General features: G+C 38.7%; 1 protein-coding gene across 1 annotated transcript; it reads right to left on the reverse strand.

The window, feature by feature from the left end:
* Window positions 1-2,453: 2,453 nt before the first annotated feature.
* On the reverse strand, window positions 2,454-24,198 carry LOC149835351 (uncharacterized). The gene is made up of 3 exons (XM_090009568.1): window positions 24,114-24,198; window positions 2,821-3,036; window positions 2,454-2,659 (listed from the first exon to the last, which is right to left on the reverse strand). The coding sequence occupies exons 1-3, from the start codon at window positions 24,196-24,198 to the stop codon at window positions 2,454-2,456; spliced, it is 507 nt and encodes a 168-aa protein (XP_089865694.1).

Raw genomic sequence — 24,198 nt, forward strand, 5'->3', positions numbered from 1 at the left:
AGTCCAGCTTCCTTGTAACGGAACTTTCTGTAACTGGGAAAGGTGTAATCCTTCTGTCTGAAAGGCAATATCCTCCCAATACTGCCCACACAAATTTTTTATACTTATCTGTTCCTGCAACGTGTGACAAAATCTTGAGCATCTTCTTGCCTGGAATCATGTCATCATCAAGAATAATTTTGGTCTGTAGTTTGGGGGTGGTTTGGTTTTTGGGGGGGTTTAGAGAGAGAAGGGTCGATGGTGGTCGGCGATGGGTGGTGGCCGGTGATGGTGGTGGCCAGAGATAGAGGGCACAGAGAGGCCTCGACAGAGAGAGAGAGAGAGAGGGGGGGGAGGTCGAACGAAAATTACATAGAACGGTGGCTGCAGAATGCGTCTTCCGAGCGTGCTCGAAGAGCGTCGGCAGCGACATCTCCTCCATTTTCGGTTCCCTCGTTGTGTTGCCGAAGGGACGCCTCCTCTTGGGGCCGGAGGCGGTGGTGCCGCCACCCACCGCTCCAGTGGAGCCCTTGCACAGAGAGAGACAGATCGACGGACGCGGCGCGCCCGTCGATGCATTTTTTTTGTTCCCTCTATTCTTGTTGATTTTGTAACAGGGGGAGGTGGAACGAAAATTACATAAAATTATGGACGCAACGGATGTGCAGAACGCCATCCACGTCCAACGTTTGTTGAGATTTCCATCTGAATCTCGCTGAGAACAACATATCTAACGTACCCTAAGGTTATGTTTGATGGCTTGTCCAGGGTTAGACGTAATTAACAAAAAGAACGGAACAGAACATTGGTTCTGTTCATTCTATAACAATTGTTCCAAGTCCAATGTTTGTTTGGACCGTACTAAAATGCTATGTTCCAAATGTCCATTGTTTGATGACGATGTGCGAACAACTTGGACAATAATGGATAATAGGTCAGATTACTTTATTTTGGATCGTATGACCGATCCGTACACCATTTTACATGTTTTAACAAGTTTATTATGAATTTTTAGCCCGGACATAGATCCAATTACAAAACTGTCTAAAATCATGATTTTTTGCCTTGAATATGGATTTTTGATCCAAATATGGATCTCGAATTGGATTCAAATACCGAAACATATGAAAATGTATGTCTAAAATCATGGATGCTGGGTCGGATTACTTCGTTTTGGATCATATGACCCAATCTATTACCTGTTTACATATTTTAACAAGTTTATTGTAGATTTTAGCCCAGATATGAATCCAATTACAAAACTATGTCTAAAATCATGGATTTTTAACTTGAATATGAAATTTTGACCCGAATATGGATCTTGAATTGGATTTAAATACCAAAACATACAAAAACTTATGGGTGGGATTTGGTATGCAATGGATTGGGTTTTCAACCTAGGGGATGTCAATGGATTGGGTTTGGGTTAGATATCTCATTGAATCCGAATCTGATTACTCGAGATTCACTAAAGCAAGAATGATCCGCTTAACAATCAGATTGGGATTTGATAAGCAAAATAGGCGATCCATAGGTTGGGCAAAATCGAGCCACTTCATGCCTTGTGCTAAACACGCTATTGAGAGTCAGGTATTAGGCACAAAGCAAAAGTTAAGGCTCAATCAATATTAAAAAAGATGTGACCCATTTGCATCTCTATTATGAGCAATCCACGATTATTTAATGACAGAGGGCAACAAATTTTTGTTCCCAGAAACTCCAAGAAAATGACATCAATACTCAAAGATAATGGCATAGTCACCTGGTTTATTTTATTGTTGGGGCAGCCAACCCTATCAGAATATGCAAAAAAGATGAGAGCAGAAGGTTTGCCCAAGCAGTAGTTCATGTTAAAGCCCATTGATGGTTGGTGATCCAAACTCAAAGTCTCATCATCTATCTCAAAGCCTTAAACTTCATAAACTATTTTGCCATATACCATAGTAGCATAGAAGGATCAGATCCATTTTGTTATAAACCAATGTTGTTTAAATTGGTTTCTGAACAGAATCAATAGACAAAAAAGTGTAGAAAAAATAACGAAGGTCGATTCAGCTTGAATCAGGCCGATTGAAGATTAAATGGGGCTAATCAGGCCAATAGACAAAAAAAGAAGCTTACAACCTTTTCAAATTTAATCTTTCTACTATTTAAAAAGAATCGTGATTTCCCCAAGAAAATCCAAATTCTCAAGAAATCTTTTTACTAATATTATTGTGATATAATAGTGGCCAAATCAAATTTTCCTCACACTAGTAGATGAACTGTGATCCTGTAATAGTGTCTTTCAAAGATTACTTCTTCCCAACACCAATATTTCCTCAAGCTAGTTTGGCCTTAAAAATGGTCAAAGAACTTCATGAATAGCTGGATAAGGATGATCCTGATGAACAACGTAATAGTGATTGTGATTCAAGCACCATGTTTGTCATCAAATTTGGGCTTATTTAATTTATTCTTAACTGCTTAAGTTTTCACAAGTAACAGAAAAGCACCATGAATCTCAAACAGAATTCTTGCATACTCTTCGTGTACATATCAACTATCTGTTGCTGCAAAATTGATTGTTCTGGCTCAAGGTTTATATTGATCACAGATTGAACCAAGGTGTTCTTGGGCAACCCAACTGCAGAATTGTTCCTCATGTAGCTAACTTCACTATTTTTTCTGCATCTCATGGCTGCCAATATCAGAGTCAACATGATTCTCATTGCTCAAATTGGCCAAGCGCTCAGAGCTCAGAGCTCTTTGAATTTAAATTATTGTGTGCCATAACAAAATACTCAGAAACCATGCGGTCATTCTCGTTAGAAACTTGCAGATCTGAAAATTTCATCTTACTGTAATCACTTAAAACAAAATTGTTGGTTTCTGAATCAAGCAACCTCTTATTTGTTATAACAGAAACTAGAGTTGTGCTAGATGTGGTAGTCACCATGACATCAGGTGAATGCCCATTGTAAGCAAGCGATAACTGGACAAAACCTGCTGAAGAATGGAAGAGGTCTATTGAAGAGAGTGAGAACTCCTGATTTAGTCCACCATTTACAGCAACCACTGTAGAAATTGGAACCAATACAAACCCAAGCTACTGATCTTCCAAGAATTTTTTCTCTTTACTTAACATCTATGTCACATGGGTGTGGGTGCGGGTGCGGGGATTCAGCACTTCCAAAAAACCCGGGTGCGGGGGTGCGGCAGGGGCAAAAATGTAAAAAAAAATATATATATATATAAGGGGGTCCGGGGGTTCTCCCGACGCGGGGTTTTTCAAATTTCATTTTATATACAGTTGCACGATAGCGCACCCATCTCGTCAGGAGAACAATGAATACTAATAGCCAGCAATGCTACCACCATCATTATCATTTATTATGGAGAGAGAAAATCTTTTATGAAAAAGAAGGATCAGCAAGGCTACCACCATCATTATCATTTATTATGGAGAGAAAAAATCCTTTACGAAAAAGAAGGATCAGGATTGAAAAGGCAGGAGCAGTAGCAGCTGTCAAAAAAATTTTTTTTTTAAAAATTCCGCAGCCCATTTCATAGGGCAAATTTAAAAAAAAAATCCAAAAAAAATGGACCTAAATGATCCTGGGTGCGGTCAACGCACCCAGGATCGGGTTGACCGCACCCGGTGCCGCACCCGCACTCGCACCCGCGTCGACGAGGGTGCAACACCCTGCTAGCTGAATCCCTGTGACATAGCTTAACATCCAAATTTCGCATTTCAGTGACACATCGATATTCTGGACATTAAGTTGAAGTTTATCGTTGAAGATCAAATTTCTTCTACCTCCATTGATAACTCAATTGGAGACCATCAAATCAAGGTTGGAGGTGAGACAAAACTTTGCATAGACGTCTTGGAGGAGAGTTGGGCAACAAAATTAAGAGCTTAAGACAAAAAATAAACACTAGATCAAACCAGACCAAATGAAATATTTAGAACAAGAACTACCTCAATACAGAAAATACTCAATTCATATGAGAAGTCGAACAACAAATGTCTCAAAATGACAAAACACACTAGCAACCATGAAACCTCAAATCCACAATTCACCAAATTTTTGTTTAAAAACCAGTCACCCAACTCAAAACCCCAAAATCTAAGAAGTAATCTCGCCCCAAAAATAGAAGTCAAAATTCTAATTCCGCTTGCGATCAGAAGAAGAAATCTCGCCCCAAAAGCAGTAGCCAAAACCCTAGATTCGCTTTGACCGGATCAATTTTCAGGAGAGGGTCGCTGACAGCCGCTCACAGGCGTCGAGAATGAAGGAAAAGGTAAAGTTGTTCAGCAGAACGCCTTCATCTCTCATGGATCTATACATCCTAATGACTTCATGGGGACAACCACACCTTATAGATCCTCTAATCATTGTCTTGTAAATGAAGAGATTGTGGTACGAGATTTGGTTGAAGATTTCGCAAGCGTAGTCGAAGAAGCCTCCCAATGGGGCAAGAGCAAAGAACGCCACTAGCTCGACAAGCGTAGTCAAAGAAGCCTCACCAGCGAGTCACAGGGAGAGAGCCTCGGGCGAGAGAGGTGCGCCCGTCGAGAAAATTCCGTTCCTTTCTTCCTTGTTACTTTTGTAACATGGGGGAGGGTGGAACGAAAAGATCATATGTAAATGGACGCGGCAGACGCGTGAAACATCGTCCGCCACGTCCAACGTTTGTTGGAAATCAACATTCCCAACAAGAGTTTTGTCTGAATCACGTTGGGAACAACGCATCAAACATACCCTAATGGGCCCAAACCCAAAACCTATAGGGACGGGGCCCATCGAGTGACCTCGTTTCTAAGCAAGTTCTCTCAAAAGGAAAAAGGCAAAGAGGGAGCTTCAAGGAAAGCAGGACGAAGATGCTCTTCTTTCTTCAACGAAAGGGAGTGGTTGTTGCTCTTTCTGCGCATAATAATAAGTATCGCGAGCGCCCCCTGGCACATCCAAGGTCTGGTAATCACGGTGGCTTGGCAGAGTAGCAACACCCAACTTTGAATCTTTGTGCATCGTCCACAAGCAGCGACATCGTGCGGGGCAGGCATCATCATGGAAACAAAGCATATATAGGAGTCACTCATTGCTTTTTCCACCATGGAAACATAATTTGTGGCTTGTTATGAAGCATCCAACTATGGGATATGGCTACTCAATTTTGTCACAGGGCTGCAGATTTTTAATAATGTTGAAAGACCGTTAAAGTTATTTTGTGACAATAATTCAACAGTGCTATATTCCAACAACAATAGAAACTCATCAAAGTCAAAGCATATTGAGATTAAGTTTGTTGTTGTTAAAGAAAAAGTACAGAATGGTCAAATATCAATAAAACATATTGGCACAAACTCCATGATTGCGTATTCGCATACTAAAGGTTTGCCACCTAGGGTCTTTCATGAGCATACTGCTCACATGGGTGTTTATCATTTTTATGATATGCTAGTTTAGTGAGAGTTTGTATTTAGACGTTCTATGATATAATAAAGTTCACTCTTTTCACTTTGGTATAAAGTTAGAGTTTCAATTTCATTTTGTGCTCATTATGTTGTAATTTCACTAAAGTTTTCAGGAATGACCAGTTGAAAATAGGCATGTTTGATCATATTGCATGTAATTTTCATGCTTCACATCCATACTTGATCCATGTCATTTGGTTGTATCAATATACGTGATCATTGATGGGTTCAATTACGTTATTTGTAATGAAGACCACTTTAGTTCTATGTTGACATAATCAATGCACCGGTTTGATAGAGATATCAATTAATAAGACAATGTTTTTGAGCTCATAAGGTTACAATGTGTGATTATAATGTTACTTTGGTTCTATGTTGACATAATCAATAGACCAGATTGATAGAGATATCAATTAATAAGACAATGTTTTGAGCTCATAAGGTTACAATGTGTGATTATAAGGTTACGTATGTGGCCCAAGTGGGCGATTATTAGAAAATCGTGTGGGCCTATATATGTTGAACCATATATTGTAAGGTTGTCTTAGGTTCAGACCTGGTTCAAGTGATCCAATCAGGATGGGCACTTGGTATCTCATATAGTATGAAACACTATGTGAAGATACATGCCCTGTCTACAACTCTATAATAGGTTGAGTTGGAGACAGACTCTTAAATACATTAGGTTATGGTCCCCAAACTTTATATATAGGCCCTCCCTTTGCAGACTCGCCATTATCTGAAGAGAATTGAGTTCCTCTCTCATTGGGTCAATAGAAAGAAAAAATGGCCACATATATAGGTTTTAAAAGATCATACCGTCAGTAATCAATCAGAGCGCTATGAATTCAGGTATCGCTTCCACTTTCAGTTTGGTTCTATTTTTTATTTCAACAATTTAGCGAGAACATGTATTCGACCCTGCTTTAGTTTTCGATGGATTTGTGATTCCAACATTCTTCTCTAAAAAAATTGGTAGATGCCATATATGGTTAAGGATATCAAAAACTGGTTGTCGTTGATTGAATTGTATATATTTTGTAGCGTACCACTCTTAAATGTTATCATTTTTTTAGTATTGACATAAGAAGAAATATATGATAACAATAGGGATGGCAGTGGACCTAGGGCAGATGCGGGAACAAGGTCTTCACCCTCGTCCCATCTTAAAATTCTGCCATCCATCCCTACCTTCATCCCTTTGTGGGTTTAGATTTTAACCTTCATCCCAGCTTTCATCCCCATTTCATGTCCTCTATCTTTGATCGGTCCAAACAGGGTGAGGCAGTGCGCAGGGCCCCATTTTTTCTCAAACCCACTGCCATTCCTAAAGGTATTTTAGTTATTTTAATAACAAAGATTAGGGATAGAGCGCGACGGGGTGGGGAAAATGTAAATTCATTCTCACCTCTATCCCCACATGGGTTTTGATTTTAACCTTCATCACCGCCTCCATTCCCATTTTATGTCCTTCATCCCCAGTCCTAATAGGACGAGACAGGACAACCCTATTTTCCTCCGATCAACTTCCATCCCTAGATAAGAAGGAAGAAAAGAGTCCATTGGCCCTAAATTCATCGATATGAACGATATTTTAGAAATATTACAAAAAAATGCAATAAGATAGCTCACCATTTTAAATTGCAAAATAGCATGAGATTTTCAAAATATCGCTAAATATTATCAAATGGTAAGGGTCACATTTTATCATGATATTTTTATATTTTAATAATGAACATTTCAAAACAAAAAAAAACAGATATAGTTGACTAATTCAAATTCATTTAAAAGGATACTAATTACCCGTAGGAAATGTTTTTCAAAAAATCCAGCTTCTGAAAACGTTGAGAACAGAAAAGTGTTTCATAAATCCATGTTGAAAATTAAAAGCTTTGATCGTGGGGGCCCCCACCCAGTGTTTCCTCATGATAAAAAAAATAAAAAATTAAACCTTTGAATGTGTTGATGTTGAGAATTAAAAATGGGTGATTAAATTCTACTAATAAATTAAAAGCTTTCATAAATGGTTGGGCTTTTTTCAATGGGGGTCTCAGTTAGTGCAAGTCACCTTGTCTTGGGACGTTGAGAGTTCAAAGTTGTATAACTGGTAGGGGTTTTCCTAATCCCAGCTTTCTCTAACGAAAAAAAGAGATTGAGTTATTTTGTAAAACAAAGACATCAATATGTTTGATGGAACCCACTAACCGTAGTGATTTTAAAACACTTTTTGTTTGTCTTTGTTTTTGACGTATAACCCAATCTGATTCCCAATAAAAAATGAGAGAGGATCAGTAGAGAGGCATCTCAAGGTAAGGATGGTCACCCGACAAGGCCAGGCCTTTTGAGAGCTCTGCTTGGCGGGCTTTAAGTGTAACCTGGTGACTTTGTGTAACGCCCCAAATAATTAACTTAAAAATTTTGGAATAATTTGTTTTTTCTAAACAACAGTAGAAAAACTTTATTAAATCCTTAATCAATTTATTTGGGCGGGTTACAAGTAATAGCACATACTCAAGGCATCAACTAAAATAAACTCTTGCATTGAAATACTACAAGTTTTAAATTACAACTTAATAATTTATTACAGGTCACATTCCTCAGGACATCCGAAGAAGATATGGTCACATGACGTTGTCCGCAGCGATGATCGCAATTACTCGCCATACTGTTTCCTAAAAATATTAATTTAGAAGGAGTCAGACTACTACGTCTGAGTAAGAAGCATAATATCCATATGAATATGCATAATGTCATGTGTACAAGTATATGTGCAACATGTTTAGATAGAACTAATAACCATTGAAGTGATAAATGTACATGCCACTAAGGTCAAGTATTTCATGATTAATTTTCATCAGCATCAAAGCACGATACATCATATGCATGAACCATATTTATATAAGTAATAACAACTTTGGAACCTATGTGGATGTATACCTGACTTAAGTAAAGCATCCCATGTAAAGTTTGCATAAAGCACAAACCAATGTTCAACACATCATTTATAAGTTATCACATCTTTCTTGTAAAGGAAAATCGATTTGAGTCATGCAATGCAGGAATCAGGACTTATTGTAACAATTGCAGCATCAAGCATTATGCAACTACTTGAAGATTTTTCTTAATGCACTAACTTTATATTTCATCTTGTTAATTACCCTGTGGGTACGTACATGCATTCGATATCGTAGCGGACCGAGACCACACGAGGGTCTATTATTTTATAACCCATATGACTAGCCAAACGAATATCCAAAGGGGACGATTCACGACCAAGAGAATACTCCCTAATGGCTAGAACTAGAATTAGGATGCACCATGTACTTCTGCATAAGACTTGGATCTACCACCTAGGACGTATTGGTAGTCCTGACTCCCTAACTCTGAGGACTGGGGACCGGGTGAGACACCTCGCTCTCACAAAACTAGAATGTCCCATGGAATTTGTACCATCTACCCTCTCCAAGGTAGACCTTGGGTCCAGTAACATACACCATCTTTCAGGTATACCCAGAGCCCTGGGAAACTAGTAACATATACCGTTGTCAGGTATACCTAGTATCCCGGGAAACCAATAACATATACCCTCTTTCAGGTATACCCAGAATCCCCTATTTATTTTATATGTGCATATTTCTCATTCTTGTTTTGTTTGGATCCAGTAACATACACCGTCTTTCAGGTATACCCAGAGCCCTGAAAAACCAGTAACATATACTATCTTTCAGGTATACCCATAATCCCAATAAAAACTGGTAATATATACCATCTTTCAGGTATACCCTGGATCTAAATTTTTCATTTATGTAAACATATTTTAATTTAGCTTTTTTTTTTGTGCTAGGGTATACATATCGTACCCCAATGGTTATGCTACAGCCTGGCATAACCCAACTTTAACAATTCATAAGTGCTCGTATGACACTATCAGCTTTCTGCGAAGCTGTAAGCTCGATTGCAAGATTTCACATGATCATGACATGAAAATATCTTTTATTATGCAAACTTTTGCAGAACACACATAGATCAACTAGCACGTAAACATGTCATAACATGAAATCATGATTCAATTATATGTAATTCACATAGCATCATAGGTGCCTATATGACATCACAAGGATTTGATATGCTCAGTTTTAATTTATACCATCATGCCTTTATATTTTTTCTTTTATTGGTGCCATTATAACAAGAACATGTATTTAACCAGAGGCAATTCATGCATCGAAACCTTCAGATGGAAATTACATATGTAAACCATGTTTAACATGAATATGTCATGGATATCTTATTCATATGCTACATTCATTGACGAATAACCCTCTTTTCACAAGCATATAATAAATTCATCATGTTATTTAAACATGTGCACTAAAGTGAGCATTTGCCCTAACCAATGTATGTGCGCATCAATGCATTTTCAACCTATGTTGAATAAGGGCATAATAGTGAATTTCAAATTTCACATAAATTTTATTGTAGGAAAATAGCAAGTACACTTGGCATTGCACAACTCAAGAATGAGATAACATTCATTCCAGGAACCAACAATGCCAAACTGCAACTTTTGCAAAAATGTGTATGCATACACTATGATGGCCAAAACCATTCAAATTTGTATATATATATCAAATAGAACAAAGATGCGTGTACTATTGGCGTTTTGCAAATTCGTGAAATTATTTTCTTATAAGATTGTATTGAGTCCCCCTATTTTCTCAAAATGTTTTATCACACACACACCTATATATATAAATGCACACACTTTACGGGGCTGGTTAGCTATCACTACAACAAACCAGCGGATTAGCGATGAGCTAAATCTGTCGCTAATCCGTCGCTAAACAACTTAGCGACGGATTAGCGTCATATTAGCGATGAATATCTTCCATCCTGATTTTTTCAATGCTAATAAGTGACAGAATATATCCGTCGCCAATTTCGTCGCTAAGTAGCGATAGATTGTACTTGTCGCCAATTTCGTCGCTAAATTATGATAGAATAACGATTGACAAAATCCGTCGCAAGGCCGTCATCACTAAACGTCGACTTCGGTTTGGCGACGGATTTATAACTGTCGCTAATCCGTCACTAAATTTAACGTAAATAGTGATTAGCGACGGATATATCCATCGCTAATCCGTCACAAACAAGGAAAAAGTTTAAAAAAATATTTGAAAATTAAATATCGAGAAAAAATTTCTCATGATACAATTTATATTTCCTGTGAATAAAAAACAAAGTACACATTAAAATACATATAAAAGAAAACTGAAACAATTAATCAATCCACCATAAAATTCGCAAGTTCTAATTATTTATAATTTAATATTTACATTTTCGAAACAAAAAGAAGGTAGAACAAATTCAACACATAAATTTAATCATCGTCAAGATTTTGTGCGTCCTCTTGTTTAGTGTCTCGATCTGTCCCTTCAGCTCCACTACGCTGATTATCGCCAGCAACCTACACGAGAAAAGAAATGTCAGTATTGATAAACAAAATATACTGAAATATAGCCTACTCTATATGTGATTCTATCATGCACATATGTGTTCTAAAGCAGTAAAAACACTTTATATATGATTCTATCATGCTCATATATGTTATAAAGCAGTAAAAAAACTTTAGATGTGATTATATCGTGCTCATATGTGTTCAAAGGTAGTAAAAAACCTGTATATGTGATTCTATCATGCTCATATGTGCTCTAAAATAGTCAAAAAGTTGTATATGTGATTCTACCATGCTCATATGTGTTCTAAGGCAACAAAAAATTTTTTATATATGATTCTATCATACTCATATATGTTCTAAGGCAGTAAAAAAAATGTAAATGTGATTCTATCATGCTCATATATGCTCTAAGGCAGTCAAAAAACTTTATATGTGATTCTATCATGCTCATATGTGCTCTAAGGCAGTAAAAAAACTTTATATGTGATTTTATTATGCTCATATGTGTTCTAAGGCAGTAAAAAGCCTTTATACGTAATTCTATCATGCTCATATGTGTTATAAAGCAATAAAAAAACTTCATACGTGATTCTATCATGCTCATTTGTGTTCTAAGGCAGCAAAATAACTTTAAATGTGATTCTATCATACTCATATGTGTTCTAAGGCAGTAAAAAGTTATATATGTGATTCTACTATGCTCATATATGCTCTAAGGCAGTCAAAAAACTGTATATGTGATTCTATCATACTCATATGTGTTCTAAGGCAGGCAAAAAACTGTATATGTGATTTTATCATGCTCATATGTGCTCTAAGGCAGTAAAAAAACTGTATATGTGATTCTACTATGCTCATATGTGCTCTAAGGCAGTAAAAAAACTGTATATATGATTCTATAATGCTTATATGTGTTATAAGGCAGTGAAAAAACTTTATATGTGATTCTATCATGCTCATATGTGCTCTAAGGCAGTAAAAAAACTTTATATGTGATTCTATCATGCTCATATGTGTTCTAAGGTAGTAAAGAAACTTTATACGTGATTCTATCATGCTCATATGTGTTATAAAGCAATAAAAAAACTCCATACATGATTCTATCATGCTCATATGTGTTCTAAGGCAGTAAAAAAACTTTATACATGATTCTATCATGCTCATATGTGTTATAAAGTAATAAAAAAACTTCATACGTGATTCTATCATGCTCATATGTGTTCTAAGGCAGTAAAAAAACTTTAATTGTGATTCTATCATGCTCATATGTGTTCTAAGGCAGTACAAAAACTTCATACGTGATTCTATCATGCTCATATGTGTTCTAATGCAGTAAAAAAACTTTATGTGTGATTCTATCATGCTAATATGTGTTCTAATGTAGTAAAATAACTTTATACATGATTCTATCATGCTCATATGTGTTATAAAGCAGTAAAAAAACTTCATATGTAATTTTATCATGCTCATATGTGTTCTAAGGTAGTAAAAAAACTATATACCTGACGGGCACCAGAGCTCATGTTGAATGCAGACGAAGTTCCTCTATCCTAAAAAAAGTTGCACAACTCATTACGGACAATGTTGGAAATAACTTCATTTAAAAAGTACTGCATTTTATCCTCAAGACGCTGACAGACACCATCCCAAGACATAGCAGGGTCATTAGGACATTGAGAGTTGATGCTGGCGGGAGAACTCTGTGGGCCCGGGCTGTAGGAGGCAACGACTGGTGTGGTGTTCATGTTACTCCCAAACCTGAACACACGACCCTTTTTGGGGTCACCGGTTGCAGTCACCTATGCTGCAGGATCAAAAGGTGGATGCTGAGTGGAGTCATCGCCATATCGCTATACCATTTGCTGCTCGTATGACTCCTACAATATAATGATTAGAATATGAAATAATAATTAAGAATTACAATATTTGTGATAACATAATTCATAGTAACTTGTCTATTACAATGTTTATTAATAAAATAAATACAAATCATTGTCGCTCTCGCCTTCTCTGATACGAACTCTCTCGTGGTCTTACGTTTATGTGTTTCAACAAACACATCCTTGTATGGCACAATGCCTCCTTTTTCTGCTTCCTGCGAAGTGAAATGATAAAAGATTTAGTTAACAGGTTTGCAACAATACTTATAAATATGACAATATATATATATATTGATGAGTTACCATTTTCTTCTAGTGGCTCCCAAAAGTCCTAGATCCACCTGTGTGTAGATGGGCTTCGGGCATTTTTGCTCGATTTTGTGCAGCCTTCGCTGAGCGGTTTCGAAATACATCCCCAGCCCACTTGTCGCACATTGCATTCCAAACATCTAACCTGATACTAGGAGGTCTATGACCCTTCCACTGCAGTGGATCATCTGTCACGCCAGATGCTTTTCTTGCTGCAGTCTTCATATTGTGCAGCATGTCTGCAAATCGATTGACAACCACTTTTTGTCATACCTTCCTTGCATCATGTTCCTCCACTGTATTCGCGAAGCGATTCGAAGCCTATAAATATTTTTAGAAAGTTAATAGACATAACTATAGCAAAAAATTAAATATAAAATACATTAATTATAACAAACAACTGTATACCATAAATGAGGTTCACAATCTGTCTATCACCTCTTTTGGATACTCTTTTCATTGAGCGACCGGTCCTGTTAGATGTTGAAGTAGTGAATTCCTAATTTCGCGTATTACTTCTTATGGCTCGAACCTCGTGCTGCACATGAATTGGTAGGCAGTAAATATCAACATACAATATTTATAAGATATGCAATAAGTGAAAATGAAATACTTACCGTCGATTATCAATATACACTATTCGAATGAGTCTTCTTATGCCAGACTAAGAAGACCCTGCATTCTGTGTTGGCTCATGACTTGTATGATCAACTGGTGTAGGTGGGTCATGTATAGGCGAAACAACATATGTAAAAAAATACGTTAGAAATTCTCAGAATGCACATTTCAACTAATCAAGTATTCAATTAGTTAAATGATATACCTATCAAATGAGCCCGTGAAGATGAAGATTGAGTCTGGCTACCACTAGATGAATGACCACTGTAACCTCCAGCAAACACACTTCAATATCTCGCTAAATTGAAAGTAACACAAAATTCAAAATTTGAAGCATACTTTCATTATACAATTTCATATAAAAGTTATAATTAAATTAAAAGTAACTACATGCAAGCATGGATACAATTACATCAAACATTGCAATACATGAAAATCATTTATATAAAAAAAATGTCAAACATGTACTTGCAACAAACACACTTCAATATCTCGCTAACTACTACCATGCCTAGTATAGAATCCGTACTCCAAAAATTAGAACACTTCCATTCTCGTACATTAAAATCATGCTCAGCATGATCTCCAAAATTCAACAAAGCAGTCATAGATATCAACAACTAAGTGAGTGTGTGAACAGTAAAGTATTGCATCTAATAAATTAAATAACATGTGATGCACTTGCATCACTTACTCACCACATGTATTTACCTAATTTGCATTGTTTTTGTCACTTACTTAATACAGGTGGCGGGGCACAAGCGGGTTCCTTTGAGAAATCTGTAAGAGACACTGTGTTAAAATGAAGTTACTCCCTGCCAAAAAAAAATGAGGCAAGGCTCCCCTTTGCCGGAAAAGGCGACCCCTGCCCAAATAAAAAATGACAGAGGGGCAACCCCCTGCCCGAATAAAAAATGACAAGGGGGCGACCCCCTGCCCGAATAAAAAAATGAGGCATGGGGGCGACCCCTGTCAGAAAAAACAAACGAAGCAAGGGTCGCCCCCTTGCCAGAAAAAAAAAATGAGGCACAGGGGCGACCCCCTGCCGAAAAAAAAACCATGCAGTCGCCTCTCATGCTGAAAAAAAAGTGGCAATGAGGCAGGGGGGTCAACCCCCAACCGGAAAAAACAAAACGCGGCAGGGGGTCGCCCCCCTATCGGAAAAAACAAACGAGGCAAGGGTTGACCCCCTGCCCGAATAAAAAAATGAGGCACGGGGGCGACCCCCTGCAGGAAAAAAAAATCATGCAGGGGTCGCCCCCCATGACGGAAAAAAAAAGTGGCAACGAGGCAGGGGGGTCAACCCCCTACCAAAAAAAATGAGTGGCAGGAGGGCGCCCCTCTGCCGGAAAAGGGGGGGGGGACCCCTTGCCTGAATAATTAAACAACGAGGCAGGGGGGTCGACCCCCTGTCGGAAAAAACAAAACGCGGCAGGGGGTCGCCCCCTGCCAGAAAAAACAAACAAGGCAGGGGGTCGACCCCCTGCCTGAAAAAATGAAACCCGGCAGGGGGTCGCCCCCCCCCCCCCCCCCAGCCGAAAAAAACAAACTAGGCAGGGGGGTCGACCCCCTGCCAAAAAAAACAAAACGCAAGGCAGGCACCCCCTGCCGCAGGTAAAAAAAAAAAACCGGGATTGACCTGCGGCGGGCGGGGGGTAATGGACGGTGGACCGGGAGGCGATGGGTCGGGCGGCGAACCGGGGAGCGACGGGCGATGGCCAGTGGGCCGGGGAGTGCGTCGGGCGATGGAACGGGGGAAGACGGGACGGGGGGAACGAGGGAAGACGGGCAGTGGCCGACAGGCCAAGGAGTGCGTCGGGCGGTGGAGGATGGCGTCAGGCGATGGAGAGTTGCGTCAGTCGAGCAGAAGAGATGAAAAAGAAAAGAGGAAAAGGGGCTCTGATTAGGGATTTATGCAAAAATTAGCGACGGATTTGGTGACGGCTTAATTTTGTCGCAACTCTGTCATAAATTTATATGACCCCTTAGCGACAGAATATTTTTGTCGCTAACATCGTCGCTAAGTAGCGACAGAAAACTATTCGTCGCTCAATCCGCTGCTAATCGTTGTGTGTGTTGCGACAAAAATGGGCCGTCGCTAATTCGCCGCTACTTAGCGAGAGATGTAGCGCCGAAAGTTTTTCTGTTGCTATATCCGTCAATATTACAAATCTTAGCGACGAATAAGTTTTCGTCGTTACATCCGTCACAAATTGGGGACGAAAAAAATCCATCGCTAATATCTGTCGCTAATTGGCATTTTCTTGTGGTGTATTTAAAGTTCAACAATTATGTATATTGGGAGAACTTCTGTTGTAAAGGGGATTATGCTAGCCCCCAGTTTGTGGCCATAATGTAGTGTACAACAATTTCACTCAGGTGGTGACCAGTATAAGTGGATCGTCCAAGTGCAGGTAAGCACTCAAACAATTCTTTGCAAACACATGCTCATATTTTCCTAACTCTTTTATTATCTGTCAAGTCATTTTGACAACTCGTATGCATATAGCATACCATATGTTTATGTAATTTCTCTATTCCGATTTAATAGACCCCATTAGCCCGTTACCGAAACCCGAATAGTACCAACTCATTCAATGAAACCAAGAACTTGTTTTTGTACAAAGCTGCCCTCCTTTTATTTTCATTTTCTATATTTCTTTTGTCTACTCATGGCACTTTAATAAGACAGTGTACCTTATTGGTAACTCGAGTTTGACGAGATGACTCAAGTCGACATATCCTGTCGGATGCACCACTAAGGTGCAACAACAATTACCACTGCCCAACGCATCAGGATGACAACACCAGGCTGTTGTGGTTTATCAGTCGGGTGGGTCAACAGGCTCAGTCGACCTACTAAGGCAGGGTGCTGGCCATCATGGTGCTGACAACACGACAATGACCCTGATAGAGTGTTGTGCACCCTACCAAGTATATTGTGTTTGATGTACAGGGTCAACCGAACCATGTCTTAGGTTAAGCTAAATGTTTTATGACAACAGAGGACATCAACTAGGAACTAGTCCCCAAAGTTTGTCCCAGATTTTTCAATGCGCTAGTATGAACTAAGTTAAAAAAAAAAACCTTTTTAATTCGAGAGGCAAACTGACTGTAGCAACACCCAACCTAACTAACCTCTAAATTTCTATTTTTAGGGTAAGTTGTGCTGCGGCAAACCCAACTGGTCTAGTCTGCAGTGTCCAATCACTGTGAGTTTGGACATAAGTGCTTATTCTTTATCACATATTGTTTTTTTTTTTCACAATCTACGTTTGTTGTTCCAACCCATGACAGAAAATACAAAATACATAATGGACAAGGGTCGATCAGACCCCTATGGTTTACATTAGGCTAAGACACATTTTGTCATTAACATCAGTAACAATATTAACAAGACTAGCAAGGGTACATCAGTACAATATTAACATTTTTGGTAAACTCCTAACCATATCCATGTTAGGCAAGCAAGCTATCACGGTTGCCCACGATAGAGTCTCATGAATTGGGAGTCGAACAAAGATCTTATATCCAGATAAAGATTTAGGTCTATACAAAATATGAAGACATACATATATGCAAAATAAAAAAATATCATATCTCCCCTAATATACAGATTCATGTTTAATAGCATGTGTCTATGCAGAAAAAAATTCTAATCTTTTCCTAACATGTATATTCAGGTTTAACAGCATACACGTATGCAGTGCAAGCATCATATCATCTTCTCACTTTTTGTTACCAAAAAAAGATGACCACTAACACCTCTTTTATACCATCATCATCGTAACAACAACAACAATAATACACCATTTATTTCATGATAGATTGTTTTAGTCTGTTCCCTTCTACATGGCAAGTACTTGTATGGTTAACATTTACTAGGGTTGTACATTCTTTTTCATAGTTTCTTCTATTTCCATAAACTGCCAAAGGGACCACAGAATGGCATGGGACGATGGCATAGGTCTTCCACTATTGTTTATGTGATAAACTATTTTCCTTTTCTTTTCAACCCTTTGTCTTTCTTGTAAGTAATTCCTTGTATATGGTGGTATCTATATGACTTCTCCACACTTCATACCAATATTAATTTTGTGACAAGATCTCTTGTACTACTGGTATACCAAGGGTTGTTTTGGAGAAAGGGAAAACACAATTGTTTCAAAATGGAAGCCCAACGTGTACAGTGGTGTTGTTGACAGAATAGTTGGTAGGCCTCCTCCCAAGACTGGAGACGTTGTGCTGGTGACATATGGATCTGAAAACCCAATTGGGTGGGCGTGTATAATTTCTTTTCGATGTTCTGTGACCGTATAATGCAACTAGAGGATGATGCAAGACAGAATAGTTATTCTTTCAAGAGCATATTTATGTTCAACCACATACGTTTGTGCAGAAAATACATACCTAATTCCTCCAAGTGTTGGACCGATCAATGATCAGACCTATGCTTTTAGGTATAAAAAAAACAAAACATAAAGCATATATATCTATGTGTGTGTGATTCAACTAAGTGTTGGGTCGATCCTTAGATCATCTCAAGGTGGTGTGATATATATTTTATTTTTTTCGTTTTGGACTACTTCAGCCCTAAGTGTAACACCCCATTTAATTTTTAATGAAAATTCTAACATTTTTTTTTTAAAGCCTTTAACTTGATAAATGAGCAGCTACAAAGAACTTCCATCTTATTCCATCATAACAAAGTTTATTACATCAAGTTCAAATATCCAGAAACATTAAACAGAAAAGTAGTAGTGCCATGATCGCCTGCCGATGCCGCCGCCCTCACTCTGATTGTACACTTATGTCTTCACTTGAAAATAGTAAACCACAAAGGAATCAGACTACCACTGTCTGAGTAAGTGATACAGACTAAATTACATATGTGCAGTGTCATGTGAACAAGTATGTGTGAACTTTGATTTAACCGAAATTTAGTACTTATGTCAACATGCTTTTCTTTTTAAGACCATCATGTCTGAAGTGATTTCTGAGTAAGAGAATTCTATGATTTTAATTTTCCATGTTTTATTCCACAGGAACTCCTATCGGTCCCATTAGTTAATACCACATTTTATTGGTTTAAATTTTCAGTTCATTCTTACCCTGTGGGTACGCACAGGCATTCGACATCGTAGCGGACCGAGATTATATGGAGGTTCATACGATCCGTATAACTAGCCGTACGGATACCCAAAAGGGGCGCGGTGCTCGACCGAGAGAGATCCCCAATTGGCAAGACTAACATTGGATGCACCCATAACTCTTCTGCAGAAGACTTGGACCCACCACCTAGGACTCACTGGTGGTCCTGGTCCCCTAACTCCGAGGACTGGGGACCGGGTGAGACGCCTCGCTCTCACAATACAAGTATGTCCTACGGAGTGTGTACCATCCACTCTCTCCAAAGTGGACCATGGGTCTGGTAACATACACTGTGATCCAGTGTACCCAGAACCCGGGAATCCAGTAACATACACCGTCGTGGTGTACCCAGAAACCCGATGAAAACCAGTAACATATACCTTTTTTTGTATACCCAGTTCTCATCATAGATATCATTTTTTTTTCCTGTACGGTGAACCCGACGAATATTTCCTTTGCCATTTAGCTTACCGGATTCCTATGTCTCTCTTGACATATAACTTAAATTCTAACTCGAGTTATACCATACTAGAGTTATGCTCCACGATCCCTTCTAGGTGAACGAACTTGTTGGCTCCTTTGATTCTCACAACCATGTGCATTCCACCTTGAATCGCCCATGTGTATGGTTCAAACTAAGAAAGTGGTTACTACTAGCCCCTTCTACCTAAGACAACAGTGGGTGTTTTCTTACGCATCACATGGTGGAAAGAGTTTCCATATATATATATATATATATTCAGCGTCCACTGGTTGTGTAGCACCCTGTAACCGGCCAGACAAAGCACCGTGGTCCAGATCTGGCAACCCGACCCCGACCGACTACCATATCATGTTCATGTGTGCACAACCAAGATTTTTCAGCATAAAAATAAAAAAGGCATATTGCCCTACAACTCTCTAGCAGCCCTTAGATAAAACCGCACACTAGGTAATTAAACCCCTTCTTCTTTAAAACCCATGCTGTAGCAGCACATCCAAGGGATAGCGCCCATGCAAAGATCTTAGCAACCGGTTGTACCAACATCCCATTTGCCGGGCAACCCATTAGAGCATTAACTTGTATTTATTTATTTATTTATTTATTTATTTTTTCTGTTATGGAAAAAAAATAAAACACTGGATTACTAAAAATGCAAAGGATCCATATCTTCAACCAATCGTTCATATATCATAGTGTTATTTAACTGAAGTTAATAGGCAACACTTAGATGACATGATCTTTAGGCATCAGTAATGGAAATCCTCACCATATCTAGCAACACGTACACTACAATATATATCTTATACCCTGATAGTCAACCAACCCATGGGTATGCAGGTCATCTCATAACCTGACCCCATGTACACCGGCAACCCGTTAGTAGGGAAACGTTGCAACACTCTGCTTAATGGTAAATCCAACAGGCACAGTTAAAGTCCTCCGCAAGGCCTACTATCAGACCCACTTAGGTGCCGCCCTAGTCCCAACCGAACATCATAGACTTTTTTTTTTTCCAGCTAGGCGTCCCAGGCCCAGATTTTTGGCCTAGCATATCAACCCGTCCGACAACCCATACCATACTAACGAAGGTATTTGATAACACCCCCCCTCCCCCGGCTACAACAATAGGTTTAGTTGGCTGAATGCTGGACTTTCAGACCGTCCATTAGGATCGGTCTGAGTGTTTCCTTTCTTATTAAATTTGTTTTTCATTTAGACCATTTGTTACGTAGATAGTATAGATTCAATAAGTTCAATACATCTGTTTTGGCAAAAATATGACAAGAGCTCACGTAGTCTCTACCGTGACATTTTCCTACCGTGAGTGAGTATGGCAACACAACCAGCATCCAATAGCTAGATATAAATTTATTTATATTATATATATATATTTTTTTGATTGTCTAGACCCATTACATCATTGGTTTGCTGGCAGCCCTCAATGAACGTGAGAGGCATATGAAACAACAACTAGAAGAAACAAAAGAGCAGGTAGGGCGAATAAGTCTACCCAGAATTTTTTTTTTTCGTTTTCATTTCATCACACGCAGTCCAACCAGTTGAATAGATCACGCTGGGTGTGTTTTGTTCCCTAACGTCTAAATCTATGTTCAGGACCTGTGTATAACATGTTTCAACAATCTTTACACAGGATATATCTTTATATTTCCTCTAATAACTTAGATCTCAATATCATTCAATGTCAATGTAGTATTATTTTTTTTATTTTTTTATTTTTTACAGAATCAGCAAACGTATTTTATGATTTAGGTACACACTACGCTACCCATATGTATTGAGTTGTGCATCCCCTACCTCGTGAGAGCGTGAATCCACCAGAAAAATGTTCGCCTTCCTTGCGGACGTCCGGTCGCCGTGCACCAACTCCTCGCCGGGATCAATGGTGGGAAGTCGTTCAGCTGGTAAGGAGGGTCACACGTTTGGACTGAAGGGGGCGTGAGAGAGAGAGAGAGAGAGAGAGCAAGAGCTTGGGTTCCAAGGTATTTCGTTGGTTGTTGTAGGGTTTCAAAAAAAAAAACGTAAAATTAATATGGCCTTTATTGCAGCCTTCCCAATTGCTGGAATGTTGGGCTTCCAAGGTGGCCCAACGTTCAGCCTTTCCTAAAAGAAAATCGCCCCTACCTCCTGATTAAATTCCTCCCTTATTTCCACCTTGATTTCCTATTTATTTATTTTTTTCTTGGTTGGGCTTCCAAGTTGGGAAAAACGCCCATTCCTTTGGGCGTCACCCTTTCCCCATTTAAGTCTCCTTAAATGGGAAGTTGAAACGCCCAATTAGAGAGAGGAGGAAAAAAAAATCGTTAATCCTTTATATATAAAAAATGTTCTTTATTATTGGTGCCCTGGGGGTTTGAACTGAGGTCTCCATTTGAATGGGTAACTAGTCCCACCATTGCACCAGGTTGTTTTTCGTTGCAATACCTTGCAACAATAACCCATTTGTCCCCTTTTGATGCATTTTACAAAAATAGCATTTTCTAAAAATATTCGGGTGTCCTTGGGGTTTCGAACCACACTCTCTTCCTGTTGAGGCAACCCACCATACCAGTGCGCCAATTTTTACTTGGTTGTACTTCTTTTCAACTAAAACTACTTCAGTGATGGGCGATAATCGCAAGAGGTGATACTTTCGAGATATATTTTGCAAATGTAGTTGAAATTAAAAATTTGAAGCTGGATTTTTAGGTGGGTTTCGACTCCATCCAAGATCCAAATCCCTATATACTATTTGAACCCGATTGTTGGATCCGCTTGATCCATTTGTATCGATTCTTCATCCCTTTGACGAATCCATTTCCAACAATTATAACCTTTATTAAATTTGATAATTGTCGAAATTTTGTGGGCTTTACACTAAGCATGGCTGGTAACAAGGTGATCCACACCATACGTGTTCCATAGCACCGACATATGCATAAAAATATAATGCCCTTACCTTAGTTCGGAGAATCGAGCTTACTGGTGACTTTGCTTCCTTCCTTCTTGATTGGAGCTCCATGTAAGGTGAGGAAAGAAGATCCACACAACAACAATTGGGGTCTCTGGTGGGCTTAGAGAGGGAAGAGAGAGAGAGAGAGAGAGAATGGTGGTAATGGCTGGGATCAAGAAAATGTGAAGAAGGAAAGACTTGCTCCTCTACCCGGTTTTGTAAAAGCTCCTCTTAATTTCCATTTATTTTTCTTGAAACCCCCCCTTGCCATTATTCTTTATAACTCCCATTTTCAAATTCGTGGGTATGGGAGGGGGTTGGATCCTCCTCCCAAAGAAAGAAACACGTTCACACATTTTTTTCAATTCCTACTATTTGTGTTTTCCCTTAGCATTTATGAGATGACCCATTAAATAAAAATCTTTTCAAAATTCATGAGAATGAAGGCCTTACCAAAGAAAAATGATTGAGTTTCCCTTTTGGGAAAATCGCCCAGCCCCTCTTACCTTGAAAACGTGTTTTCCTATTAAAGTCACTTTAATGAGGAGTTACTACAAAAAAATTATTGATTATAAAGTATTTCTGCAAAAAGCATATTTAGCACACCAGGGGATTTGAACTAGGGTTCTCCTCCATAACAAAAATCGAGCTCCACTAATGTACCAGAATGTGTTACATTGCAATATCTTGCAACATTAATGTATTTATCTTTATTATGACATAATGGCCCTATGACACATGCTTTCTATAATGAAAACGTTATGTCACCCAAGGGATTCAAACCTATGACCTCTACCCTGTGAGACCATCACTCTGACCATTGCACAAACTTCTTTTTAGTTGCTCTTTCTTGCAACTAAAATCTTTTTATCTACTTATGACCATCCGTCTAAATCCCTAACATAGACATTTTTCTTAGGCTTTTTCCGTGAAGAGGGGTCTAAGATCCTAATACGTCTCTTTCTCTTTTGCTTCTTATCTCTTTCCCCTTTAGGTATGATTGTTTTTCATAGTTCTCTCGTTCGATTATGATTTCATCCTTTGAAAAAGTTGAACTAACACACTATCAATACCAACAATCATTTATCATTATTTTATTTATTGTAAAAAGACTCAAATTTTTTAGGGTTTTACACTTTGGCTCAGTTGTTAACATGTTTCGGTTTGAAGAGCAGCCCATAACCTGGTTTATTGGCTCTGGCTAATGTGAAGTAGGCCCAGCCCGGCCAAACCAAGTAATCAGTGCAGCTAATTAGATAAATAATAAATAATTAACAAGTTCTCGTGTACTCAACTAATTTTCTCTATTGTTTTCATAAAACTAATACAACTAATTACTAAAAAAACTTTACCAAGTTACTATACAATTATTTATTTATTAATTTTTTTATCTTATTAATAATTAATAAATAGTTGAGGCTCATCCAGCCGAGACCTGAACCTAGCCAACATATATAACAAGCTCGGTAACATATATAACAAGCCCGGTAGCTAATGGGCCCGAGCCCCAAACCTAGAGCGTTTTTGCTCATGCTGACATCGTGGCCATCCGATTTGCATTTTAAAAAGCTCAAAAGTCAACAAAACCACGTGGCATTCATCCAAAATGCAAACAGACTGCCACGATGTCCGCATGAGCAAAAACGCTCATTTTCATGTTCAGCATGACCTGATCCGCACCCTATCAAGTGACCTCGTTTCTAAGCAAGTTCCTCTCAAAGGAAAAAGACAGAGGGAGCTTCAAGGAAAGCAGGACGAAGGTGCTCTTCTTTGTTCAACGAAATGGAGTGGATGTTGCTCTTTCTAAGCATAATAATAAGTACCGCAAGTGTCCCCTGGCACATCCAAGATCTGGTCATCACGGTGGCTTGGCAGAGCAGCAACACCCAGCTTTGAATCTTTGCGCAT

This window comes from Nuphar pumila, chromosome 6 (assembly GCF_984573655.1).
Source record: "Nuphar pumila chromosome 6, dmNupPumi1.hap1.1, whole genome shotgun sequence".
NCBI lineage: Eukaryota > Viridiplantae > Streptophyta > Magnoliopsida > Nymphaeales > Nymphaeaceae > Nuphar > Nuphar pumila.

Excerpts from the sequence above, each read along its gene's own strand:
- LOC149835351 (XM_090009568.1), bottom strand. The coding sequence starts at position 24,198 with ATGCGCAAAGATTCAAAGCTGGGTGTTGCTGCTCTGCCAAGCCACCGT. Across the intron at positions 3,037-24,113 it reads TGTGCCAGGGGACACTTGCG|TGGTTGCTGTAAATGGTGGA; the intron begins GTACTTATTATT and ends CAATTTCTACAG. Across the intron at positions 2,660-2,820 it reads TTTTGTTTTAAGTGATTACA|CCATGAGATGCAGAAAAAAT; the intron begins GTAAGATGAAAT and ends TGATATTGGCAG.